Genomic DNA, 23,368 nt, shown 5'->3' on the forward strand with positions numbered 1-23,368 from the left:
GTCAAAGTAACTCGTGTTAAATTTTAGTTCCCATTGAGAGGCGTGTTCATGATTTTTGTCTGCATTGTTTCTTCATTCTCTATGTTTTATTCTCCTTAAAAATAAAGATACCTTTGATTTAAAACTTACCTTGTCTCACCTGATCCATTTGTCTTCCGAGTCACAAGTTGGGCCAACACATCAAGGTGGTCTGGCAATAAGCCCAGTGTCTAGAACCGGTGAGGGGGGAGCGCTTCGGAACCGCTCACGAGCAGTGTGAAATCAAAAACCGATCTCGCACACCACAAGCTCGTTAAAACGACCCCTTACACTTCCTTCAAGCAAGCAACAACTTGGTAGAATTACCCTTACTGTGCACGGTTGTGGGGTCAGCCATGGCTCAATTGGTAGCACGCTTGCCTCGGAGTCAGAAGGTTGTGGTTAGAGGTCCCACTCTAGAAATTTTAGTACAAAATTTAGGCTGACACTCAAATGCAGTACTGACAAGAGTGCTGCACTGTCGGAGGTGCCGTCTTTTGAATGAGACGTTAATCCGTGGCCCCGTCTGCCCTCTCAGGTGGATGTAAAAGATCTCATGGCAGTACTTCGAAGAGTTCTCTGTGATGTCCTGACCAATATTTAACTCTCAACCAGCATCACTAAAAAAAACAGATTATCTGGTCATTATCTCATTGTTGTTTGTGGAACCTTGCTGTGCGCAAATTGGCTGGTGCGTTTCCTACATTTCAACAGTGACTACACCTCAAAAGTACTCCATTGGTTGTGAAGCACTTTAGGATGTCCCGAGGTTGTGAAGGGCTCTATAGAAATGCAAGTTCTTTCTTTTCTGTCTTTCTTGAAGACTTCAAAAGGACATATTTTAGAAAAGAACAGCGAGATGGATTCTAGAATGTAAGAGCTGGATTTTCATTCAGAAATCGGGAAGGAGGCGGGACTACAACTTTCGGGTTGTAGTCCCACCTCCATCGAGATGCGGCCAATCCACGCGATTTTCACTTGATTGACCTTGTTGAGCCCGCCCAGTGGGCTCAGCAGGCCAATTAAGGGCCACCCAGCAACAGGTGACGTCACAGACTGAAATTTCATCTGTCAAGACGTGTTGACAGATGAAATATCAGTGTTTCACAGCTGTTTGAAGCTGTCAAATACTGACAGTCTTACTTCTAACCCGAGTCCTTCTACGCAGACTCAGTTAGAAATCTTGTCGGCACTGAAAGCTGCAGGATGTCACTTTTGACAGATCGCAGCCATTCTGCTTTCTGTGCCGGCTGAATGATGGACTCCCGAAACCTCGAGGAAGGAAGGCTGTAAAGGTAAGTACAGGTAATTTAAACTTCTTTACACACTTTAGACACACCAAACACACTTACCTTTGCACTCATGCACCCATCACTCGCCTGAACACCGACATCTCGACCCCTCCAAGTCCTTCAACCCGACGGCCTGACTCCTCTAACTTGGCGTGGTTTGGAGCCGTCGGGAATCCCACACGACAACCTTCAAAATAGGGATTAGGCTAAAAACTGGCTGTTAACTACCTGCTAACAGGCAGTTAATTAGCACTAATCCCTTCCCACCTCGGGTCAGCGGGTCCCAGTGCGGGGGGGGTACCCGCCTCCTTTGAAACTTACATGGAGGCGGGTTTTAGGCGAGATGGTGTCGGGACCCCCGAATTCGGGAATTTAACCCCCCGCACGCCTCCAATTCCGACTCCACGGCACACTGAAAATCGACCCCTAAGGCTCTAAATTATGAGGAGAAATTCACAGAGCTGAACTTCTTTTCATGGGAGAAAAGGTTTCAAGAGGGGCGTCATCCAGTTGTTCAAAATGCTGAGAGGCAGGGATTTAACTTGCATAGAGAGGACAAAACTCAACAACATGAATACAAATTTAACAACCCTCAAGAGAAACTGGAGATTAGAAGAATGTATTTTTCCATAGAGTAATGGCTTATTGGGACAGACCAGCAAAAACATTTATTGTCATGACAAACAACCTCCGTTAAAAAAATGGCTGTGCCAATATTTTGACCTCTTCTGCTGACTCTGGTGGACATCCTGGGGCTGGGGGAGGTTCCCACATTTGCATGCCAACAGCAGGTGCCCACACCACGAGTGGTACCCGGCATAGTAAAGACGCTGGAAAGTGTGGTGAAATTGGCCTGGCTGGAGGAGTGGTGTCAGGGTCCGACCGGAAAGAGTCCAGGCCATGGCACTAGACCCAGCCTAGTTTCCAGCTGTTATGGCGGACTCCTGCTGAAGTTATGGTGGGAGTATGGCAGAATGGACATGGATTTTTGGGCCCTGGTTAGGAATGAAATTGAAGTTGGAAAGATAAATGCAGATACAGAAGATCAAATGCTCTGTGTTAATGGGACCATGAAATGTTATTTGTGGTAAATAACACGGCAGATTTGAATAATGGAACTTGTAAGATTAGGCAGCTGTTCGAGGATTTGCTTCATAACCGCTGGAGGTGAGGGAACAATTTTCCATAATTTTCTCAGGCAATTTAATAAATTGGGTAAAGTCCGTGTTAAGGCAGATTGAATGTGGTTTGTGGAAGGAATCAACTTGGTAGATCGTAGAGTCTGTCCTCATTCCACGCTTCTCATTTCCTTATACTACATTTATGTTACAGAGCTGATGTCAACGGTAGCCTCAACTTTGGCAGCAGCACAGTCATATAACTGAAGTGATGCTAGTGCCTCCAGCATCATGGAGTACCGCTTAGAGGGTGGTTCACCCTCACCGCTGTCAAACATAAATGGCAACCATCAATTGTTATATTTATAAACCGCCGGCAGCGTGTTCAGTGCACCCATACAAGGCAACAATGCAGCTTTTGTGTTGCTGGCTTGTACAAACCTTCTTCCGGGTCAAGGTCAGGGAAGATTGACAACCAGAAAATTAGTCGTGATTGGGACTTTTAAACAAGCACCCATGTCCAAACTTGTACATGTGCAGTTACTTTGTGTTGTGCCAATACTCTGCATTTGCCTTGCAATGTTAACGGGGAAAATTCCAGAGCACTGGCATATAAAACAGAACTGCTTCTATTTGAACTGATTCTGTTGGTTTAACGTGAATATGGCACCAGTCTGAGCAGTCATTTCACAAAAATATCAACCTGTGTTCTGCTACTTAAAGGGGCATTAACGCCTGAAAGGCAAGTTTTCAGCTAGGCTCAGTCCTTGGAACTCTCTTCACCAGAAGGTCATTTTGCATGAATGTTTCCCATCTTCATGGGACTCTTCAATATTATAGACCAAAGCTACAGAGGCCCAAGGATATTGGAGACGCATGTCTTTGTGGGTCTTCTGAGCTGCCGTTATGTCTCCAGTAATAACTAAATGTGCAGATGTGGTTTCCCGCCTTTTAACAATGGATTATGGCTCCCTAACCTCCAACAGGCTTCAACTGGAGCAATAGCAGGAAGGAAGAACAGCAGAGACTGCCACATGGAAGTAGTGGATTTCCATTTGTGTCAATTTAGTCCAAGATAGTGCTGTTGGTTCTGGTGCTTTTGGGGGAGATAATACTAAAGTATTACAAAATTAAGAAATTATTTGTATCTGAAAAGCATATTTATGTTATGCAAAACCATATGAGCTGATACGCTGAATTTTCAAACTCAACAACAACAATTTGCAATTGTATAGTGCTTTTAACTGCCTCTGCCACTTCCCCTCCTTCCCCAAGCCCACCGGGCCAAACTTCCTCTAAGGTTCTCCCCTGCCCTAGCCATGAACTCACATCTCTCTCCAATCTACCCTCATAACCTCTCCACGCTCATCTTGTCCATGAGACCCACTTCCTGCTCCCTCGACCCTATTCCCACCAAACTGCTGACCACCCAACTTCCTTTTCTGGCTCCCATGTTAGCTGACATTGTTAACGGTTCTCTCTCCTCAGGTACTGTCCCCCTCTCCCTCAAATCTGCCGTCATCACTCCTCTCCTTAAAAAAAAAAAACCTTGACCCCTCCGTTCTTGCAAACTACCGCACCATCTCCAACCTCCCTTTCCTCTCCAAAGTCCTTGAACGTGTTGTCGCCTCCCAAATCCGTGCCCATCTTTCCCGTAATTCCATGTTTGAATCCCTCCAATCAGGTTTCCGCCCTTGCCACAGTACCGAAACGACTCTCATCAAAATCACAAATGACATCCTTTGTGACTGTGACAAAGGTAAACTATCCCTCCTCGTTCTTCTTGACTTGTCTGCAGCCTTTGACACAGTTGACCACTCCATCCTTCTCCAACGCCTCTCCACCATCGTCCAGCTGGGTTCCATTCTTATCCATCTAATCGTAGCCAGAGAATCACCTGCAATGGCTTCTCTTCCTGCTCCCGCATCGTTACCTCTGGTGTCTCCCAAGGATCTATCCTTGGCCCCTCCTATTTCTCATCTACATGTTGCCCCTTGGTGACATCATCATGTACGCTGACGACACCCAGCTCTACCTCACAACCACTTCTCTCGACCCCTCCACGGTCTCTAAATTTTCAGACTGCTTGTCCGATGAGCAGAAATTTCCTCCAATTAAATATTGGGAAGACTGAAACCATTGTTTTCGGTCCCTGCCACAAACTCTGTTCCCTAGCCACTGACTCCCTCCCTCTCCCTAACATCTGTCTGAGGCTGAACCACACTGTTTGCAAACTTGGTGTCATATTTGACCGTGAAATTAGCTTCCGACCACATATTCGCAGCATAACAAAGACCACCTATTTCCACCTCTGTAACATCGCCCTTCTCCGCCCTTGCCTCAGCTCATCCGCTGCTGAAACCCTCATCCATGCCTTTGTTACCTCTACACTTGACTATTCCAACGCACTCCTGGCTGGCCTCCTACATTCTATCCTACATAAACTTGAGGTGATCCAAAACTTGGCTGCCCGTGCTCTAACTCGCACCAAGTCTCACTCACCCATCACCCCTGTGCTCACTGACCTACATTGGCTCCTGGTTAAGCAATGCCTCGATTTCAAAATTCTCATCCTTTTTTTCAAATCCCTCCATGGCCTCGCCCCTCCCTATCTCTGTAATCTCCTTCAGCCCCACAACCCCCCAAGGTATCTGCACTCTTGAGCATCCCTGATTATAATCACTCAACCATTGAGTGCCTTCTGTTGCCTAGACCCTAAGCTCTGGAATTCCCTGCCTAAACCTCTCCGCCTCACTACCTCTCTTTCCTCCTTTAAGATGCTCCTTAAAACTGCAGGCTAGTTAGCCTGACATAAGTTATCAGGAAAATGCTGAAATCCATTGTTAAGGAAGTGGTATCAGGGCACTTAGAAAATCATAACATGATAAGGCAGAGTCAACATGGTTTTATGAAAGGGAAATCGTGTTTGACAAATTTATTAGAGTTTTTTGAGGATGTAACTAGCAGGGTAGATAAAGGAGAACTAGTGGATGTAGTATATTTGGATTTCCAAAAGGCATTCGATAAGGTGCCACATAAAAGGTTATTACACAAGATCAGGGTTCACGGGGTTGTGGGTAATATAGTAGCATGGATAGAGGATTGGTTAACGGACAGAAAACAGAGAGTAGGGATAAACAGGTCTTTTCAGGTTGGCAGGCTACAACTAGTGGGGTGCCACAAGGATCAGTGCTGGGGCCTCAGCTATTTACAATCTATATTAATGACCTAGATGAAGGGACTGAGTGTAATGTATCTAAGTTTGCTGATGATACAAAGCTAGGTGGGACAGTAAGCTGTGAGAACACAACAAGTCTGCAAAGAGATATAGGTAGACTAAGTGAGTGGGCAGTAAGGTGGCAGATGACGTATAATGTAGGGAAATGTGAGGTTATTCACTTTGGTAGGAAGAATAGAAAAACAGAATATTTTTTAAATAGTGAGAAACTTTTAAATGTTAGTGTTCAGAGAGATTTGGGTGTCCTTGTGCAAGAAACACAGAAAGCTAGCATGTAGGTGCAGCAAGCAATAAGGATGGCAAATGGCATGTTGACCTTTATTGCAAGGGGGTTGGAGTATAAGAGTAAGGAAGTCTTGCTACAACTGTACAGGGCCTTGGTGAGACCACACCTGGAGTACTGTGCACAGTTTTGGTCTCCTTATCTAAGGAAGGATATACTTGCCTTGGAGGCGGTGCAACGAAGGTTCACTAGATTGATTCCTGGGATGAGAGGGCTGTCCTATGATGAGAGATTGTGTAGAATGGGCCTATACTCTCTGGAGTTTAGAAGAATGAGAGGTGATCTCATTGAAACATACAAGATTCTGAAGGGGATTGACAGGGTCGATGCTGAGAGATTGTTTCCCCTGGCTGGAGTGTCTAGATCAAGGGGGCATAGTCTCAGGATAAGGGGTAGGCCATTTAAGACTGAGGTGAGGAGGAATTTCTTCACTCAGAGGGGTTGTGAATCTTTGGAATTCTCTGCCCCAGAGGGCTGTGAATGCTGAGTCTTTGAGTATATTCAAAGCTGAGACAGATAGTTTTTTGGACTCTAGGGGAATCAAAGGATATGGAGATCGGGCGCGAAAGTAGATTTGAGGTCAATGATCAGCCATGATCTTATTGAATGGCAGAGCAGGCTCGAGGGGCCATATGGCCTACTCCTGCTCCTATTTCTTATGTTTTTATCTCTTTGACCAAGCTTTAAGTCACCTACCCTAATTTCTCCTTATGTGGCTCAGTGTCAAATTCTTTGTCTTTTAATACTCCTGTGAAGCGCCTTGGGACGTTTTACTACATTAAAGGCGCTATATAAATACAAGCTGTTGTTGTTAACAGAAAAGTGTCACAAGGTGCTTGGGTTTGTCATAAGGTTTGCCCACCTCAGACTGCCTCAGATACTCACGCAGTAACACATCCTCCCAGACTTAATGAAAATGTCAATAAGCAAGAAGTGACCACAGAAGGAAAGACAATAACCACAACTGATTGTATTGAAAATGCACTGGGCCTTGAAAACATTGAATAAATGAAACTGGACTCCATCTTCAAACCATTATTCTGAACACAGTTTATGTACAAAATAGCACTAGATACTGAAAAAAAAACCCACAAGGGTAATTTACAAGAAAAATACAATAAATATTTCACTTGTTGAACTGTTCCAAGCAAAGTATGCATCACAGGCATCCATTATATGGTGATTGCACAGCACCAGCAGAGGGTGCTAGAAGACTTTCAATGGCACTCATGAAGGAACTTTATACCCACATGATCAATAAATACCAGCAACAGCCCTGTTTAAGTGTGCATAAAACAGTATTTGTTGTGATCCTGTTTAAGTGTGCATAACAACAACAAGTTGCATTTATATAGAGCGTTTAATGTAGGAAAACGTCCCAGGGTGCTTTGGTCCAGTATTTATTTTGGTCCTGTTTAAGTGTGCATAAACCAGTATTTATTTTGGTCCTGTTTAAGTGTGCATAAACCAGTATTTATTTTGGCGCTGTTGGTAAATAGGACACAGATTGTGGTTTTAGGATTTGCTAAATCTTTTCCTAAAGAAAATGGAATAATTATTTCTCATTGTTTTCTATGACATGAGGTTGCTTGAAAACTGCAATAAATTGTTTCACAAGACTGCGATTGCTTTAGTTTAAGTCTTTCTATATATTTTTTATGATTTTATTTTGAAAGAGGGACAATTATAGAATTAGTAGAGTGTGACCATTAAGTGTGAGGTGGAAGAAATGTGGTTCTAGTATGCAAGTTATTACAGAAGGACTAATCTTGCTGTTTTGCTCTTTGAGGTGACCCCACTGCTGCAATGGGTCCTCTGTGCCATAGATAACGTGGTGAGCATCGCAGCTGTTCTAACTGGCTGAAAGGCGTTGTGGTTTTACAGCATGGGATGGTTCCTGCCAGTTTCCCCTTTCCCCCTCACCAAGATGCAGCCAAGCAGCGCTGTACTTAGCAGCTCAGCTGATAACTGATTAAACTTGCCCAGTGAGGGCTGCCAAGCTGTAAAGCCAGTTGAAGCTAGCATTAAAACGCAGCCCCCTGGCTGAGAGTCCAGTGTTTCATGATGAAAAACAATGGTCCACCCTGCATTTGCTCTTTAGCAAAGGCAAAGTAGTCTGGAGATTGTATTGTTGTGTCTGTATTAAACCACATGAAAATCCTGATGTGAAGCATTAAGAATACAATCATTTTGTTCCTTCTTTCAACAGTTAGAAACAAATGTAAACAGAGAATTTAATTTGCCATGGCTCAGTGAAAATAAAACAGTAGCTTACCTGCTGTTTAAAATTTTTCAATACATTAAAATGGAATTGATTCTGAGTGAATAAACCTAGGATTAGAATCATAACACTGTTGCATTACAGGGGGGCTTTATCCAGAACTAATGCATTAATAGGCATTTGAGAATATACTTTGTAAGCACATTCTGCAAAGCAGTATTGAAGGATTTGTAAACAGGGTATTTATAAGAGCTTTGGAACCAATCATCAAAATACTCAGCTGGGTTTGGATGGATTAAAACTGATGCAGAACAACTGGATCCTAAAAGAAAGGTTTAAATCTGTTGCTGCGGCACTTCAGACAAACTTTGGGGCTTATGCTTCATAGTCCTAAGATAATTTTTCACCAATGGCAGGACTGTTGTTAGATTCTGCATGATATCATCTGGATAAACTTTCAGAAGAAAATGGCTAAGGATGAAGTGCTATAACTATTTCTTAACTCACAGCTGTTTAATTTCTAACTCGGTCTCATTTTATTTGGGAACGAAACTCCTGCTCATTTTGTATCCGCTGCTGCCCTAATATAGTATTAAAATTTAGGTTGTACATGGTGAACTTGTAATTTTACTCGTAAAGACACTGGTATGTCCGTCTCCATTATGCTACCTCCAGTTAAATTATTATTGAAAACATAATCTAAAACAAGTTCTCTAAATGAGAAACATGCTTGTTGTGGGAGCAGGAAACCCTTGCAAAGCAGTTTGTAACTCACTGAATTTCACTTATTGCAAATTTGTATCGTAAAAGGTAAAGGCAACATGATTTATACGTCTAACAAAATTGCACAACACTGCAATCCAATCCCACTTTTGCCAGGTGCCAATAACTTCTGCATTTCACTTTTGAACAGGTAGATGAACCAGACACATATGGGTTTATCGCTGGTGGGCAATTGTTTCACTGGCATAATCACAAATGCACAGCTGCAAAGGATCTTGCCCCAGCCACTCATGAATTGCTCTTGCCTCACTGCCGTTTGTTGGATCTTGCTGTGCACACATTGGCTGCTACGTTTGCCTACATTACAACAGTGACTGCACTCCAAAAATACTTATTTGGCTGTGAAGCGCTTTGGACATCCTGAGGTTGTACTTGGTGCTATATAAATGCAAGTTTTTCTTCTTCTTCTGTCAAACTACCTACCGGACTTCAGAAATCAAAAGAATTCTAAACTGCTCACCATCACAATGCAACGTACCTGAGAAAAGGTACCATTGGTGAGTAGCTGCTGCCAGCGGCAGTGCTCATGTCTGTCCATGCAGCTCTCCTTTACACATTTTAAAATTATTAATGGGAAATGCTGGTTTTAACTCAACATGTGTTAGGAATATGATACGCAATGGGGAGCAATGGTTTATGGGAATATGTCATGAGTTTAGTCTGTAACTCATTCACACCTGTGGCAGTCGAGTCATTAGGCCCATCATCACTTTCCACTTTATGTTCCTGTAAATTACATTTCTCACTGGGCATCCCATACATAATTAAAGTTAAGGCTTAAATTAAGTCATTATCCATACAAGTTGGTGTACGAGTTACATTCACCATTTTGCTGAACAAACAGCAGCTCCACGTGGTTAGCAGAACTAACTTTGCAACCAGTGTTTTAATAATAAAATATAACCTTCATTTCTCTTTGCTATGAGTGCTTGCAGGCTATTCAACTAGGGATGGAAGCCGTGCCCAACCCTGTCCTCACCATATGTTCACACGTGCAGTTCCCAGCAGGGCCAACAATCAGGAACAGGATCCATTACTGATTTATCCCCCTCCCTAGTCCAGAGGTACTGAGGTCAATCAGCAGTGCCCTTACTGATGCCCTAGCTAAGATTAGCCAACTAGGGATCAGGCCATCTTAGACTGGGTATTATGCAATGAGAAAGAATTAATTAGCAATCTTGTTGTGCGAGGCCCCTTGGGTCGGAGCGATCATAATATGATAGAATTCTTCATTAAGATGGAGAGTGAAGTAGTTGACTCAGAGACTAAGGTCCTGAATTTAAATAAAGGGAACTATGATGGTATGAGACGCGAGTTGGGTAGGATTGATTGGGTAATGTCACTCAAAGGGTTGACGGTGGATAGGCAATGGCAAACATTCAAAGATCGCATGGATGAACTACAGAATTTGTTTATTCCAGTTTAACATAAGAACATAAGAAATAGGAGCAGGAGTAGGCCAATCGGCCCCTCGAGCCTGCTCCGCCATTCAATAAGATCACGGCTGATCTGATCCTAACCTCAAATCTACTTTCACTCTCCATCCCACCCGAACCCATGTGATCTCCCGGGAGAGGCGAAAAACCAGATAAAAAACCCAATGGCCAATTTGGGAGAAAAATATCTGGGAAATTCCTCTCCGACCCATCTAGGCAATCGAAACTCGTCCAGGAGATCACTCTGTCCCTGTATTTCCTGCAGTACTTACCTTCTGTAAGAGGTGATCTCCACCCCAGCCAGGAACAGGCCCAATTTACTCTTGAAGGACCCCTAGCTGGCAGCCTGTTCCCGAGGTCTCCACTAATCCCTGTGAATAGAACCATCTCCTGAAATCTAACACAGAATTAGAACACAAGAAGTAGGAGCAGGACCAGGCTACACGGCCCCTGGGCCCGCTCCGCCACCCACAGGGCCATGACTGATCCGAACCTAGACTCATGTCCGATTTCCTGCCCGCTCCCCGTAGCCCCTAATTCCCTTTACTTCTAGGAAACTGTCTATTTCTGTTTTAAATTTATTTAATGATGTAGCTTCCACAGCTCTCTGGGGCAGCAAATTCCACAGACCTACCACCCTCTGAGTGAAGAAGTTTCTCCTCATCTCAGTTTTGAAAGAGCAGCCCCTTATTCTAAGATTATGCCCCCTAGTTCTAGTTTCACCCATCATTGGGAACATCCTCACCGCATCCACCCGATCAAGCCCCTTCACAATCTTATATGTTTCAATAAGATCGCCTCTCATTCTTCTGAACTCCAATGAGTAGAGTCCCAATCTACTCAACCTCTCCTCATATGACCACCCCCTCATCCCCGGGATTAACCGAGTGAACCTTCTTTGTACTGCCTCGAGAGCAAGTATGTCTTTTCTTAAGTATGGACACCAAAACTGTATGCAGTATTCCAGGTGTGGTCTCACCAATACCTTGTACAACTGCAGCAATACCTCCCTGTTTTTATATTCCATCCCCCTAGCAATAAAAGCCAACATTCCATTGGCCTTCTTGATCACCTGCTGCACCTGCATACTAAATTTTTGTGTTTTGTGCACCAGGACCCCCAGATCCCTTTGTACTACAGTACTTTCCAGTTTCTTGCCATTAAGATAATAACTTGCTCTATGATTTTTTCTGCCAAAGTGCATAACCTCACACTTTCCAGTATTATATTCCATCTGCCAAATCTCTGCCCACTTACTTAGCCTGTCTATGTCCCTTTGCAGGTTTTTTATGTCCTCCTCACTCACTACTTTCCCTCCCATCTTTGTATCATCTGCAAACTTTGATATGTTACACTCGGTCCCTTCCTCCAAATCGTTAATATAGATTGTAAAGAGTTGGGGTCCCAGCACTGACCCCTGCGGAACACCACTAGTTACTGATTGCCAGTCTGAGAATGAACCATTTATCCCAACTCTCTGCTTTCTGTTAGATAGCCAATCTTCCACCCATGCCAGAATATTACCCCCAATCCCGTGATTTTTTATCTTGAGCAATAATCTCTTGTGTGGCACCTTGTCAAATGCCTTTTGGAAGTCTAAATACACTACGTCCACTGGTTCCCCTTTATCCACCCTGTATGTTATGGCCTCAAAGAACTCAAGCAAATTTGTCAAACATGACTTCCCCTTCGTAAAACCATGCTGACTTTGTCCTATTAAATTATGTTTATCCAAATGTCCCGTTAACTGTCTCCTTAATAATGGACTCTAAAATTTTACCAACCACAGATGTTAGGCTAACTGGTCTATAGTTTCCAGCCTTCTGTCTACTACCCTTTTTAAATAATGGCATAAAGGTGACTCAACCGTGGCTAACAAGGGAAATTAGGGATAACATAAGATCCAAAGAGAGGACATATAAATTGGCCAAAAAAAGCAGCAAACCTGAGGATTGGGAGCAGTTTAGGATTCAGCAAAGGAGGACAAAGGGATTAATTAAGAGGGGGAAAATAGATTATGAAAGTAAGCTTGCAGGGAACATAAAAATTGACTGTAAAAGCTTTTATAGATATGTGAAGAGAAAAAGATTGGTGAAGTCAAGCGTAGGTCCCTTACAGTCAGAATCAGGGGAATTTATAATGGGGAACAAAGAAATGGCAGACCAATTAAATACATATTTTGGTTCTGTCTTCACAAAGGAGGACACAAATAACCTCCCAGAGATGTCGGGGAACATAGGGACTAATGAGAGGGAGGAACTGAAAGAAATCAGTATTTGTAGGGAAATGGTGTTGGGGAAGTTGACGGAATTGAAGGCCGATAAATCCCCAGGGCCTGATAATCTACACCCTAGGGTACTTAAGGAAGTGGCCCTGGAAATAGTAGATGCATTGCTGGTCATCTTCCAGAACTCGATAGACTCTGGAACAGTACCCATGGATTGGAGGGTAGCTAATGTTACCCCACTATTCAAAAAAGGTGGTAGAGAAAAAGCGGGGAATTATAGACTGGTAAGCCTGACATCGGTAGTGGGGAAAATGCTAGAGTCCATTATAAAAGATGTAATAGCAGTGGACTTGGAAAGCAGTGACAGGATCGGACAAAGTCAACATGGATTTACAAAAGGTAAATCGTGCTTGACTAATCTACTGGAATTTTTTGAGGATGTAACTGGTAAAATCGATAAGGGAGAACCAGTGGATGTGGTGTATTTGGACTTTCAGAAGGCTTTCGATAAGGTCCCGCATAAGAGATTAGCGTGCAAAATTAAGGCACATGGGATTGGGGGCAAGGTATTGACTTGGATAGAGAACTGGTTGGCAGATAGAAAGCAAAGAGTTGGAATAAACGGGTCTTCTTCCGAGTGGCAGGCAGTGACTAGTGGGGTACCGCAGGGATCAGTCCTAGGACCCCAGCTGTTCACAATATATTATATTAATGATCTGGACGAGGGAATTGGATGTAATATCTTCAAATTTGCAGACGACACAAAGCTGGGTGGGAGGGTATGCTGTGAGGAGGATGTCGTGAAACTCCAGTACGATTTGGACAGGTTGGGTGATTGGGCAGAAACATGGCAAATGCACTATAATGTGGATAAATGTGAGGTTATCCACTTTGGTGGCAAAAACAGGAAGGCAGATTATTATTTGAATGGCAATAGATTGGGAGAAGGGGAAGTGCAAAGGGACCAGGGTGTTCTTGTGCACCAGTCGCTGAAGGTAAGCATGCAGGTGCAGCTGGCGGTTAAGAAGGCAAATGGTATGTTGGCCTTCGTAGCAAGAGGGTTCGAGTACAGGAACAAGGATGTCTTGCTGCAGTTGTACAGGGCCTTGGAGAGACCACACCTTGAGTATTGTGTACAGTTTTGGTCGCCTTATCTGAGGAAGGATGTTCTTGCCATGGAGGGACTGCAGCGAAGATTCACCAGGCTGATACCAGGGATGGCAGGAATGACGTATGAGCAGAGATTGTGTCGATTGGGCTTATACTCACTGGAGTTTAGAAGATAGAGAGGGGATCTCATCGAAACCTATAAAATTCTGTCAGGCCTGGACAGACTAGATGCAGGAAGGATGTTTCTGATGGCCGGGGAGTCCAGAGCCAGGGGTCATAGTCTAAGGATAAGGGGTAAGCCATTTAGGACTGAGATGAGGAGGAATTTCTTCACCCAGAGAGTGGTGAACCTGTGGAATTCTCTGCCACAGAGGGCGGTGGAGGCCAGTTCATTAAATATATTCAAGAAGAAGTTGGATATATTTCTTAAGGCTAAAGGGATCAAGGGATATGGGGAGAAGGCAGGGACTGGGTACTGAATTTGGATGATCAGCCATGATCTCATTGACTGGCGGAGCAGGCTCGAGGAGCCGAATGGCCTACTCCTGCTCCTATCTTCTATGTTTCTATGTTTCAATACAGACTTGGGAACTTTCTAGTTGGCATGGCTCAGTGTAACATCATGCACTGCCTTTATCCCCCAAGTCATTCGTTCTTTGTGTATATTGGAAGTTTATTTTGTTACCAATCTTGAGTCATTTCAGTCTGATCAAGGTGAAAGAAGTTTAGAGTTTGGAAAATCCAAATTAGAGTTCAACAGCAGAGAGTTGTAGTTTCTCAAAGCTCAGCAGGTTTATCTAGTAAATAGCTGAATCACATTAAGCAGAAAGGTCCCAAGTTCAATCCTGTACTGTGCTAACTATTCTTAACCAAGCAGCAATAGGGATGCTAGAATTAACTTAAATGTTCCAAATTAGGGTGGGGAGAAACACGACCATTGTTCCCTTTCTTGATTATCCAGCAATGCCTCCATTAAATGCATGTCTGGGCACTGGGTCAAGTAAGGACTCAGCTTGGCCGTGAAGTTTTTACAGTTGATAGTCCTCTGACTCACACTGTTAAAGTGCAAAGAAAGACAGACTTGCATTTATATAGTGCCTTTCATGACCTCAGGACATCCCGAAGTGCTTTACAGCCAATGAAGTACTTTTGAATTATAGTCACTGTTGTAATGTAGGAAACGCATTACATTACAACATATATGAATAATGGCTACTTGGGTGAGGTACCTTGACTTGAAAATTGTACCCAGCAAGGAGTCAAGGTCTTCAGGAGAGAGAGAGAGAGAGAGAAAGAAAATTGCTGAGGAAAAAGTATGGATTTTTTTTTCTAGTTGACATGGGATTGTACAATTCACAAGTAACGCCCAAGGTATTCATTTCACCTTTGTGCACCACCGCATAATTACCATTAGTGATGCTGGAATAAAAATACCCACTACCCTGTATTGCTCAAGTTAACATTCTCCGCTTGGTACAAACCAGAATTTGAAATATTCAAATGTTCACTGCACAGTCATTACAAGTTGCCACAGCCATTTTCCTTAGCCCCAGGTGGGTGGCACTCCTAAGTGAAAAGTCTGTCCCTGCTGTCCTATGACAGATGGAATAACTACTGTGGTAAGTACAGTCCATGTTTCCATCACCAGTATTACTGAGACAAAAAGGTTCTTTCACACTGGCCAAACCTTTTCGCTGAGTGCTACTGATGACTCTTTCCCACTCCAAAAGCAAAGTGCACGTTAACTCTGTTTCTCGCTCCGCAGATCCTGCCTGACCTGCAGAGTATTTCCATCACTTTTTGTTTTTATTTTAGTGCAAATTAAGTAACTGGCAGTAGTATAGAGGTTTACCCCACTGGTAAGTGTACTATCAGATTACCGCTGCTAATGATTTTACACCTGCTAGTTGCTTAATTTTCATCCATGCTTCATCCATCAGTGGGAATATCCAGCCCCACATGATTGACTTCATTCCCCTTTGTTGCTTTTTCTTGTAATAAACAGCAAGAATCTCCCATAAACAGCTGAAAAAGCTGCCATTTGGGAATCTAAAAATTCAGATTTTCTGCAATTTAGCCAAATCTTTGAAACTGCAGCATTTTAAATTCTTCCCAATTCTTAATTCCTTCTGAGTTACACTTACTTTTTTCTTCACTTTGTTGGTTTATTTTCCTTTTAAGTTTATTGCTGTTAACTGTTTGCTTTCCTTTTCTACTTTTACTTTGGTTTTTTTGTTGTTTGTCCCTTTTCTGCATTTTTGTTTTCTCCATTTTACATAATTCCTTCCAGAATTGAAGTCAGCTCCCTTTAGATTACTTCACTTCAATTTTCTCATTCCTCGTAAGAAGTCAACATTTCCGCTATTTGGCTGTTCCTGCCTCATGTCCTGCAGAATATTGGTATATTGCAGGATTGTAACTAATTTCATTATAATGCTTTTGTTAGTTTTTTTTTAACCATTAGTCTGGGTGAAAATCAGAGGGCTGGTTCCCTAATTGGATGCTCTTGCCAAGAAGCAGTGCTCACAGAAAATGGATAGAAAATCAAGGTCAGTGCGTCATCTATTCAACTCCCAGCGGTTCCTGTGAGCACCTCTCCTGGGAGTGACCGTGTGGGCAGTAATACTCAGATTACATCCATTTTAAATTGTGAATTATACTGAACAAATGAAAAAAGAATTGTGATCCCCTACATTTGTACTGCTTGGCATTTCCTGTCTGACATATTCCAGTTTTCATATAGTGTATACATAGCATAACCATATTAAATGATAATTAACTATCAGGTAAAAAGATTGTGAAAAATATTTTTTGACAAATTCAGAGCAGACATAGTCAAAAGGAATTAGACTTCTCTGTTCAAATAAATTTCTATGATCTCAGTTTCCAGAGGTCTCAAATCAGAAAGCAAACAAACCAATTCTTGAGGGGCACAGATTCATAAAGCAGTGTAGGAATAAACGTAATTAAGAAGCTCCCCCAACAACAATAATGTTCAGCTTAGTATTCCCGCCCCTAAAATAAAGCAGTGAACAACTAATTCTGTACGCTTTACCACTGGTCACCAACGTGTTTACACTTCCATGTTTGGCTGAAAATGATTTTAGAAAGATGTGCCTTACAATGTGTGTCTAATAATCTCCCAGTCTTCATGGAGAATCTTCCTTCATTTCAAAACTATAGTATCTCCTAAGCATCAAACAAAATAATCTCATTGTAAAATATCACTGCTTTCCTTTTGACAATTATACATATCTGCATGGCTCATCAGTCATCTCCTTTCAAAACACGCAGGCACTTTGATCAATGACCAACAATGATTTCCTGTGTGTGGTAAGTGTTTTGAAGAAAGATCAGATAAAAATCACATTTTTTCCATTAAGAAGAACTAGAAAGATGATTTGGTTGATTTACCAACAAATACAATTTGGGTAAAAAGTGATATCTGAACCAAGGTAAAAATCACACTGACCCTTTTATCTTCTATATAAATGTGCAAAACCAGATTTACTGGCAAGTAACAAACTCTTAAGCACTTTAATGGAGTGATCAAAAGCACATACCTTAACCATAAAGACAATGTATAACTCCCTCATTGTACTCAAACACCTACCAATGTTGAAAAGTTATCTGCATTAGACCATAAAAACAGGACCTACAGCTCTTAACAGTCGGATGTGGGAGTTAAAGTTCAATTAAAGTTTTCTATCTCTGTGGTAGGCAAGGATCTCTTACCCACAAAAGTTTCAAAACACATTGGCCCATATTTTCCGATCGCAGGCCTCCTGCGTGCGGAGGCCTGCGATCTGGAAAAATCTACGCCCTTACCTGAGGGCTCCCGGGACGCACACACTTCCGCTCCTGGGCCTCTCCAAACTCCAAGTGCGCAGGGCCCACGTATCCCAGAGGCGCAGGCAGTTCGCAGTGTCCCTGGGATCACGTGGGCCATGGGGAGCCAATCAAAGAAGGGAGTCTCCCTTCATATACTTGACGGGAAGACCTGTCAAATATATGAATGGAGATCACCCCCAAAACATAGTAAAACTTTAAATAATTAAAACAAAATCACTTTTTTAAAATGACTTGAAATTACAATAAATTTAAATTTTTGAAAAAAATAATTCAAATTTTTTTACAGGGCTAAAAACCAACTTACCTTTTTAAAAGTATTTTTAAATGATAAATCAGTGAATTTTTTTTTTCTTTTTTTAAACTTTTTTTTCAACTCTTATCCTGGTAAAAGCAGGCCTTATGCCTGCTTTTACCAGGTGTAAGAATTGTAAGGGTTTTCTGCGGGTGGAGGGTCTCCAAAAAGCGGAACTATCCGCCCGCAGAGGCCCTTCTCCAGGGCAGCCGGAGGATCTGTCAAGACCATTCTTGACAGATCAGAAATGCCGGTTTTCAGCGCATGCGCTGTGCATACCTGAAACCGGCATTTCTGATGTCCCTACGGGTGGGTACACAGCGCGTACACACCCGTAGGGATCGGAATATCTCGGCCATTAAAGTGCTGCCATGCCACATCTTATTGGGCCTACTTGTTCAAAGGATTCTGAGACTTGCCACATAATTGAGGTATTACACTTAAGCGTAGAATGTGTAAGGCATAGGAAATTTTGTACTCAAGGTCACAGTGTTCTTCTAGAAAGCAGCTAATTAGCAGAATGGATGAGTTCCTTACCTGTAAAAGTCTTTGTACTGGAGCTTGCGCTCTCCTCCTTTTCCAAAGAAGTGTACCAGCAGTGTCGTGTTCATTTCTTTGTTACCTTCCTGTTGCAAAGACAGAAATAGATCATCGGTTTGTTGGGCTGCAGTGCTCTTAAACTGGCCAATCAGTAGGGACACTTAGACACATAGAATATCTTCACCGTCGAAATGTAATATATTGCGATGGTGACGCAGTGTTACAATTCACATTTACAAACCTTTTGCCAACGAACATCCATAAAGCACAGCTGCTAGTGCAATATTCAAGGGTGCAGTTGATAATGTTTCAGTCAGTTCTGGAACACAGGTACTGAGTGATCATTTGCTGCTGTAAACTATCACTTGGATTATGTTCTGGCCATTTTATTTACATATAATCAACTATAAACTTGCAACAATCAAATTACTAATCGTTCAACATGAACGCCGACACACATCAATGACCAACCATGTTCTGGCAGTTGGTGTCCACAATGGTTATCAGGTCAGCCGTTTTTTTAATGACTAAAAACAAACAAAAACTTAACTTGCAGCCACAAATGGTAAAAGTATATAGAATTGTCCTTTTAAATGCTCAAATTTCTGGGCATAAATGATTAATTTGATTATATCCTGACATATATGTGAATGTTATGGAAAAAGGTTAATTAATGAAAGAAAATCATTTACAATTTACTAAAAATTTTGTGTCAGCTGTGGTTCAGTTGGTAGCACTCTTGCCTCTGAGTCAGAGTTTGTGGGTTCAAGTCCCGCTCCAGAGACCCAAGCACAAAAATCTAGGCTGACACTCCAGTGCAGTACCGAGGGAGGTTCCGTCTTTTGAATGAGACGTTCAACCGAGGCCCCGTCTGCTCTCTCAGGTGGATGTAGAAGATCCCATGGCACTATTCTGAAGAGCAGGGGAGTGATCCCTAGTGTCCTAGCCAATATTTATCCCTCAATCAACTAAAAAAACAGGTTATCTAGTCATGATCACATTGCTGTGTGTGGGAGCTTGCTGTGCGCAAATTGGCTGCCGCATTTCCTACATTACAACAGTGACTACACTTCAAAAAGTACTTCATTGGCTGTAAAGCACTTTGGGACGTCCGGTGGTCGTGAAAGGCGCTATATAAATGCAAGTCTTTCTTTCTTAAATATAAGCAAAAGTATCCACATTTTCAGTCAAAATTCCACACATTTCAAGGTGTTGCATGCTCAGAATCCTGTGTCTTCATGAGAAATTCCCCTCTGTGCATGTTTCGCCCTTAAAGTCCCTATATGTTATAAACAAACATCCAACAAAAGAAATATATCCAAATGTAATTTTCTCTATCCTGAACATTTTATATATAGATTATATTTAAAAATATTTGCCCGTATTTTGCGACCCCTATGGGTGCGTACGAGGGGCTGCGCAAGTTCCGGGTTTGGGCATGCGAAGTGCATGCGCTGAAACCTGGAACTTGTGATCGGTCAAGAATCCTCTCCATCCCCGGGAGAAGGGCCTCTGCGGGTGGAGAGTTGTGCTATTTGCTCAACTTCCGCCCGCTGAATGCCTGTGAAAAGCAGGCGTAAGGCCTACTTTTACCAGTGTAAGAATTTTTTAAAAATAGAAAAATAAAATGTTATCACCCATTTATACATTAAAAACCCTGTCCAATAAGGTAAGTTTATTTTTAGCCCCATTAAAACATAAATTTTGTTTACAAAAAATTACATTTTTGTTTAAAATATTTAATTAAATGGCATTTTAATTAATTTTAAATATGTCATTTTTTTTAAATTTCATGCGCTCGTGTATTTTTTAAGTGATCCCCATTCATACTTATGGGAGTTCCGTACGTACGGAGCTCCCATAAGTATGAATAGGGATTCCCTTCTTTTATTGGTTGGGCTGGCTCACGTGATCCCAGGTGCGCTTGTGAACCACCTGCGCCCCTGGGATACGTGGGCCTCTGCCCGCGCGTACCCGGAGAGGCCCAGGATCGCAAGCCTCCGTACCTCCCGGGCCACCAGGTAAATGCGTAGATTTTTTTTTTTTTTTTTTACAGGTCGGAAGCTTCCGCCAGTGGGAAGCCTCCAATCGCAAATTTTGGGCCATTGTGTATGCATGCATTTCCTGCCCACAAACCTCACTTCCTGTTGCCATGATTTTTGGTCATTTTTTAATGTCAACATTTAACTTGCTATGTAATCCATTGTAATGGGAATTTCCTATGTAAACAAGTACCAGTGACACTGTAGCTGCAGGCTGCAGCCACTAGGTGGCGATATAGCTCCTCTGTATCCTGTACCATTGCATCCTCTGGAAATGCCATAGGGGATCTATTAATATTTAGAAAATGTTTGATTCTGCACTAATATATAATCACCGTTATTATACAACAAGCAAGGTTTCAGGCACAAGACAGGCAATTATACTGCTGGCTCCGGTATTACTCTATGGTTAGAAAAAATGGAACTAAAAACATGCTTGCATGCACACCTACACAGAGATCCGTGTACATGTGCTTGCATGCGCGTGCTTAGCTCAGTTTTCTCTGGCCATAGAGCGATGCTCATCAACACTGCTTAGGCACTTGTAATGTGTAAATGTCACAACTTGTGCCACTCCTACCCGTGTCTATATTAGATTCACATGATGATTAATGCAACAAAATTATAAATGCCCACAAGGAAAAACAGTCTCACTGCAGTAAACTGAAAATCTGTTAGGAATGGGTACAAACTTGAAGTGCTATTGTATCCATCAAGTTTTCATGGTAACAGGCAAGTAATTGTGGTTTTGTCTGGCAGTCATCTTTTACGATTCTTTAGAAATGCTGCCTGATTAATTACAACAAAACATTCCTATGCAATTATCAATGACATCTGTGTTTACCACATAACATAATGAAAAGGTGTCCAATTTGACTGAAAACACCGTATCTCCACTGTTTTTTGCACGCATAGTATGTCTCGTCTTAAAAAGCAGTGGGTAGAATTTTGAGGCCCCTTACCAGGCTTATGCCTTTCCACTCATAACTTTTAAATCAAATGGGAACTGGCAGATCCTCCAGCAATAATTTGTTAGAACCCATTTTGGTTTCATTGCTAGATTTTCGTTTTCACTATTTTTTTTAAAAACATAGGACGATCATACCTAAAAATAAATTGTTTCTAATATCTCAGTATATACAAATATTAATATTCTTAAATATCTGAGAAAATTTAATATGAAAGACAGAATCAAGTCAATTTTTAAAGAATAAATGTCAGGAGCATTCAACCAGACTCTCCACTGTGTTTCAAATTAATCCCAAAACTAACTGGCAGGATTACAAAATGTTCCTCTTTTCAGAAATGTTACATGTAATTTAAAATAATAAAAGAGCTTCAATACTGCTGGAGTATTGAGATGTTACAGATGATGGCAGATTATCTTATAAAATACTAGCTAAAGTGCCCGGCGGTGCCGAGGGTCTTTTGAGGGCATGTTGTTGTTGGAAGAGAGAGAGCGCGCAACGGGGGGGGGGGGGGGGGGGGAAGAGGGAGAGCGACTGGGGGGGAAGAGGGAGAGCGACTGGGGGGGAAGAGGGAGAGCGACTGGGGGGGAAGAGGGAGAGCGACTGGGGGGGAAGAGGGAGAGCGACTGGGGGGGAAGAGGGAGCGCGACGGGGGAAGAGAGAGCGCGACGGGGAAGAGAGAGCGCGACGGGGGAAGAGAGAGCGCGACGGGGGAAGAGAGAGCGCGACGGGGGAAGAGAGAGCGCGACGGGGGAAGAGAGCGCGCGACGGGGGAAGAGAGCGCGCGACGGGGGAAGAGAGCGCGCGACGGGGGAAGAGAGAGCGCGACGGGGGAAGAGAGAGCGCGACGGGGGAAGAGAGAGCGCGACGGGGGAAGAGAGAGCGCGACGGGGGAAGAGAGAGCGCGACGGGGGAAGAGAGAGCGCGAGGGGGGAAGAGAGAGCGCGACGGGGGAAGAGAGAGCGCGACGGGGGAAGAGAGAGCGCGACGGGGGAAGAGAGAGAGCGCGACGGGGGAAGAGAGAGAGCGCGACGGGGAAGAGAGAGCGCGCGGCGGGAGAGCGCGCGCGGCGGGGAAGAGCGCGCGGCGGGGGAAGAGAGCGCGCGGCGGGGGAAGAGAGCGCGCGCGGGGGAAGAGAGCGCGCGGCGGGGGAAGAGAGCGCGCGGCGGGGGAAGAGAGCGCGCGGCGGGGAAGAGAGCGCGCGGCGGGGAAGAGAGCGCGCGGCGGGGGAAGAGAGCGCGCGGCGGGGAAGAGAGCGCGCGGCGGGGAAGAGAGCGCGCGGCGGGGGAAGAGAGCGCGCGGCGGGGGAAGAGAGCGCGCGGCGGGGGAAGAGAGCGCGCGGCGGGGGAAGAGAGCGCGCGGCGGGGGAAGAGAGCGCGCGGCGGGGGAAGAGAGAGCGCGCGGCGGGGAAGAGAGCGCGCGGCGGGGGAAGAGAGCGCGCGGCGGGGGAAGAGAGCGCGCGGCGGGGGAAGAGAGCGCGCGGCGGGGGAAGAGAGAGCGCGCGGCGGGGGAAGAGAGCGCGCGGCGGGGGAAGAGAGCGCGCGGCGGGGGAAGAGAGCGCGCGGCGGGGGAAGAGAGCGCGCGGCGGGGGAAGAGAGCGCGCGGCGGGGGAAGAGAGCGCGCGGCGGGGGAAGAGAGAGCGCGCGGCGGGGGAAGAGAGCGCGCGGCGGGGGAAGAGAGCGCGCGGCGGGGGAAGAGAGCGCGCGGCGGGGGAAGAGAGCGCGCGGCGGGGGAAGAGAGCGCGCGGCGGGGGAAGAGAGCGCGCGGCGGGGGAAGAGAGCGCGCGGCGGGGGAAGAGAGCGCGCGGCGGGGGAAGAGAGCGCGCGGCGGGGGAAGAGAGCGCGCGGCGGGGGAAGAGAGCGCGCGGCGGGGGAAGAGAGCGCGCGACGGGGGAAGAGAGCGCGCGGCGGGGGAAGAGAGCGCGCGGCGGGGGGAAGAGAGCGCGCGG

At 44.3% G+C, this 23,368-nt stretch overlaps 1 protein-coding gene across 3 annotated transcripts in view; it reads right to left on the reverse strand.

The window, feature by feature from the left end:
- The window catches only part of micu2 (mitochondrial calcium uptake 2), a 572,545-nt gene that overhangs the window by 23,433 nt on the left and 525,744 nt on the right, over positions 1-23,368 (reverse strand). For all 3 annotated transcript variants that reach the window (XM_085999181.1, XM_085999180.1, XM_085999182.1), the window contains one exon: positions 18,408-18,496. In XM_085999181.1, the coding sequence (XP_085855307.1) occupies positions 18,408-18,496 (89 nt within the window). The remainder of the gene's footprint in view (positions 1-18,407; positions 18,497-23,368) is intronic.

The sequence above is a fragment of the Somniosus microcephalus genome, chromosome 10, assembly GCF_052327205.1.
Source record: "Somniosus microcephalus isolate GS21.2 chromosome 10, FLI_Smic_1.0, whole genome shotgun sequence".
In the NCBI taxonomy this organism is placed as follows: domain Eukaryota; kingdom Metazoa; phylum Chordata; class Chondrichthyes; order Squaliformes; family Somniosidae; genus Somniosus; species Somniosus microcephalus.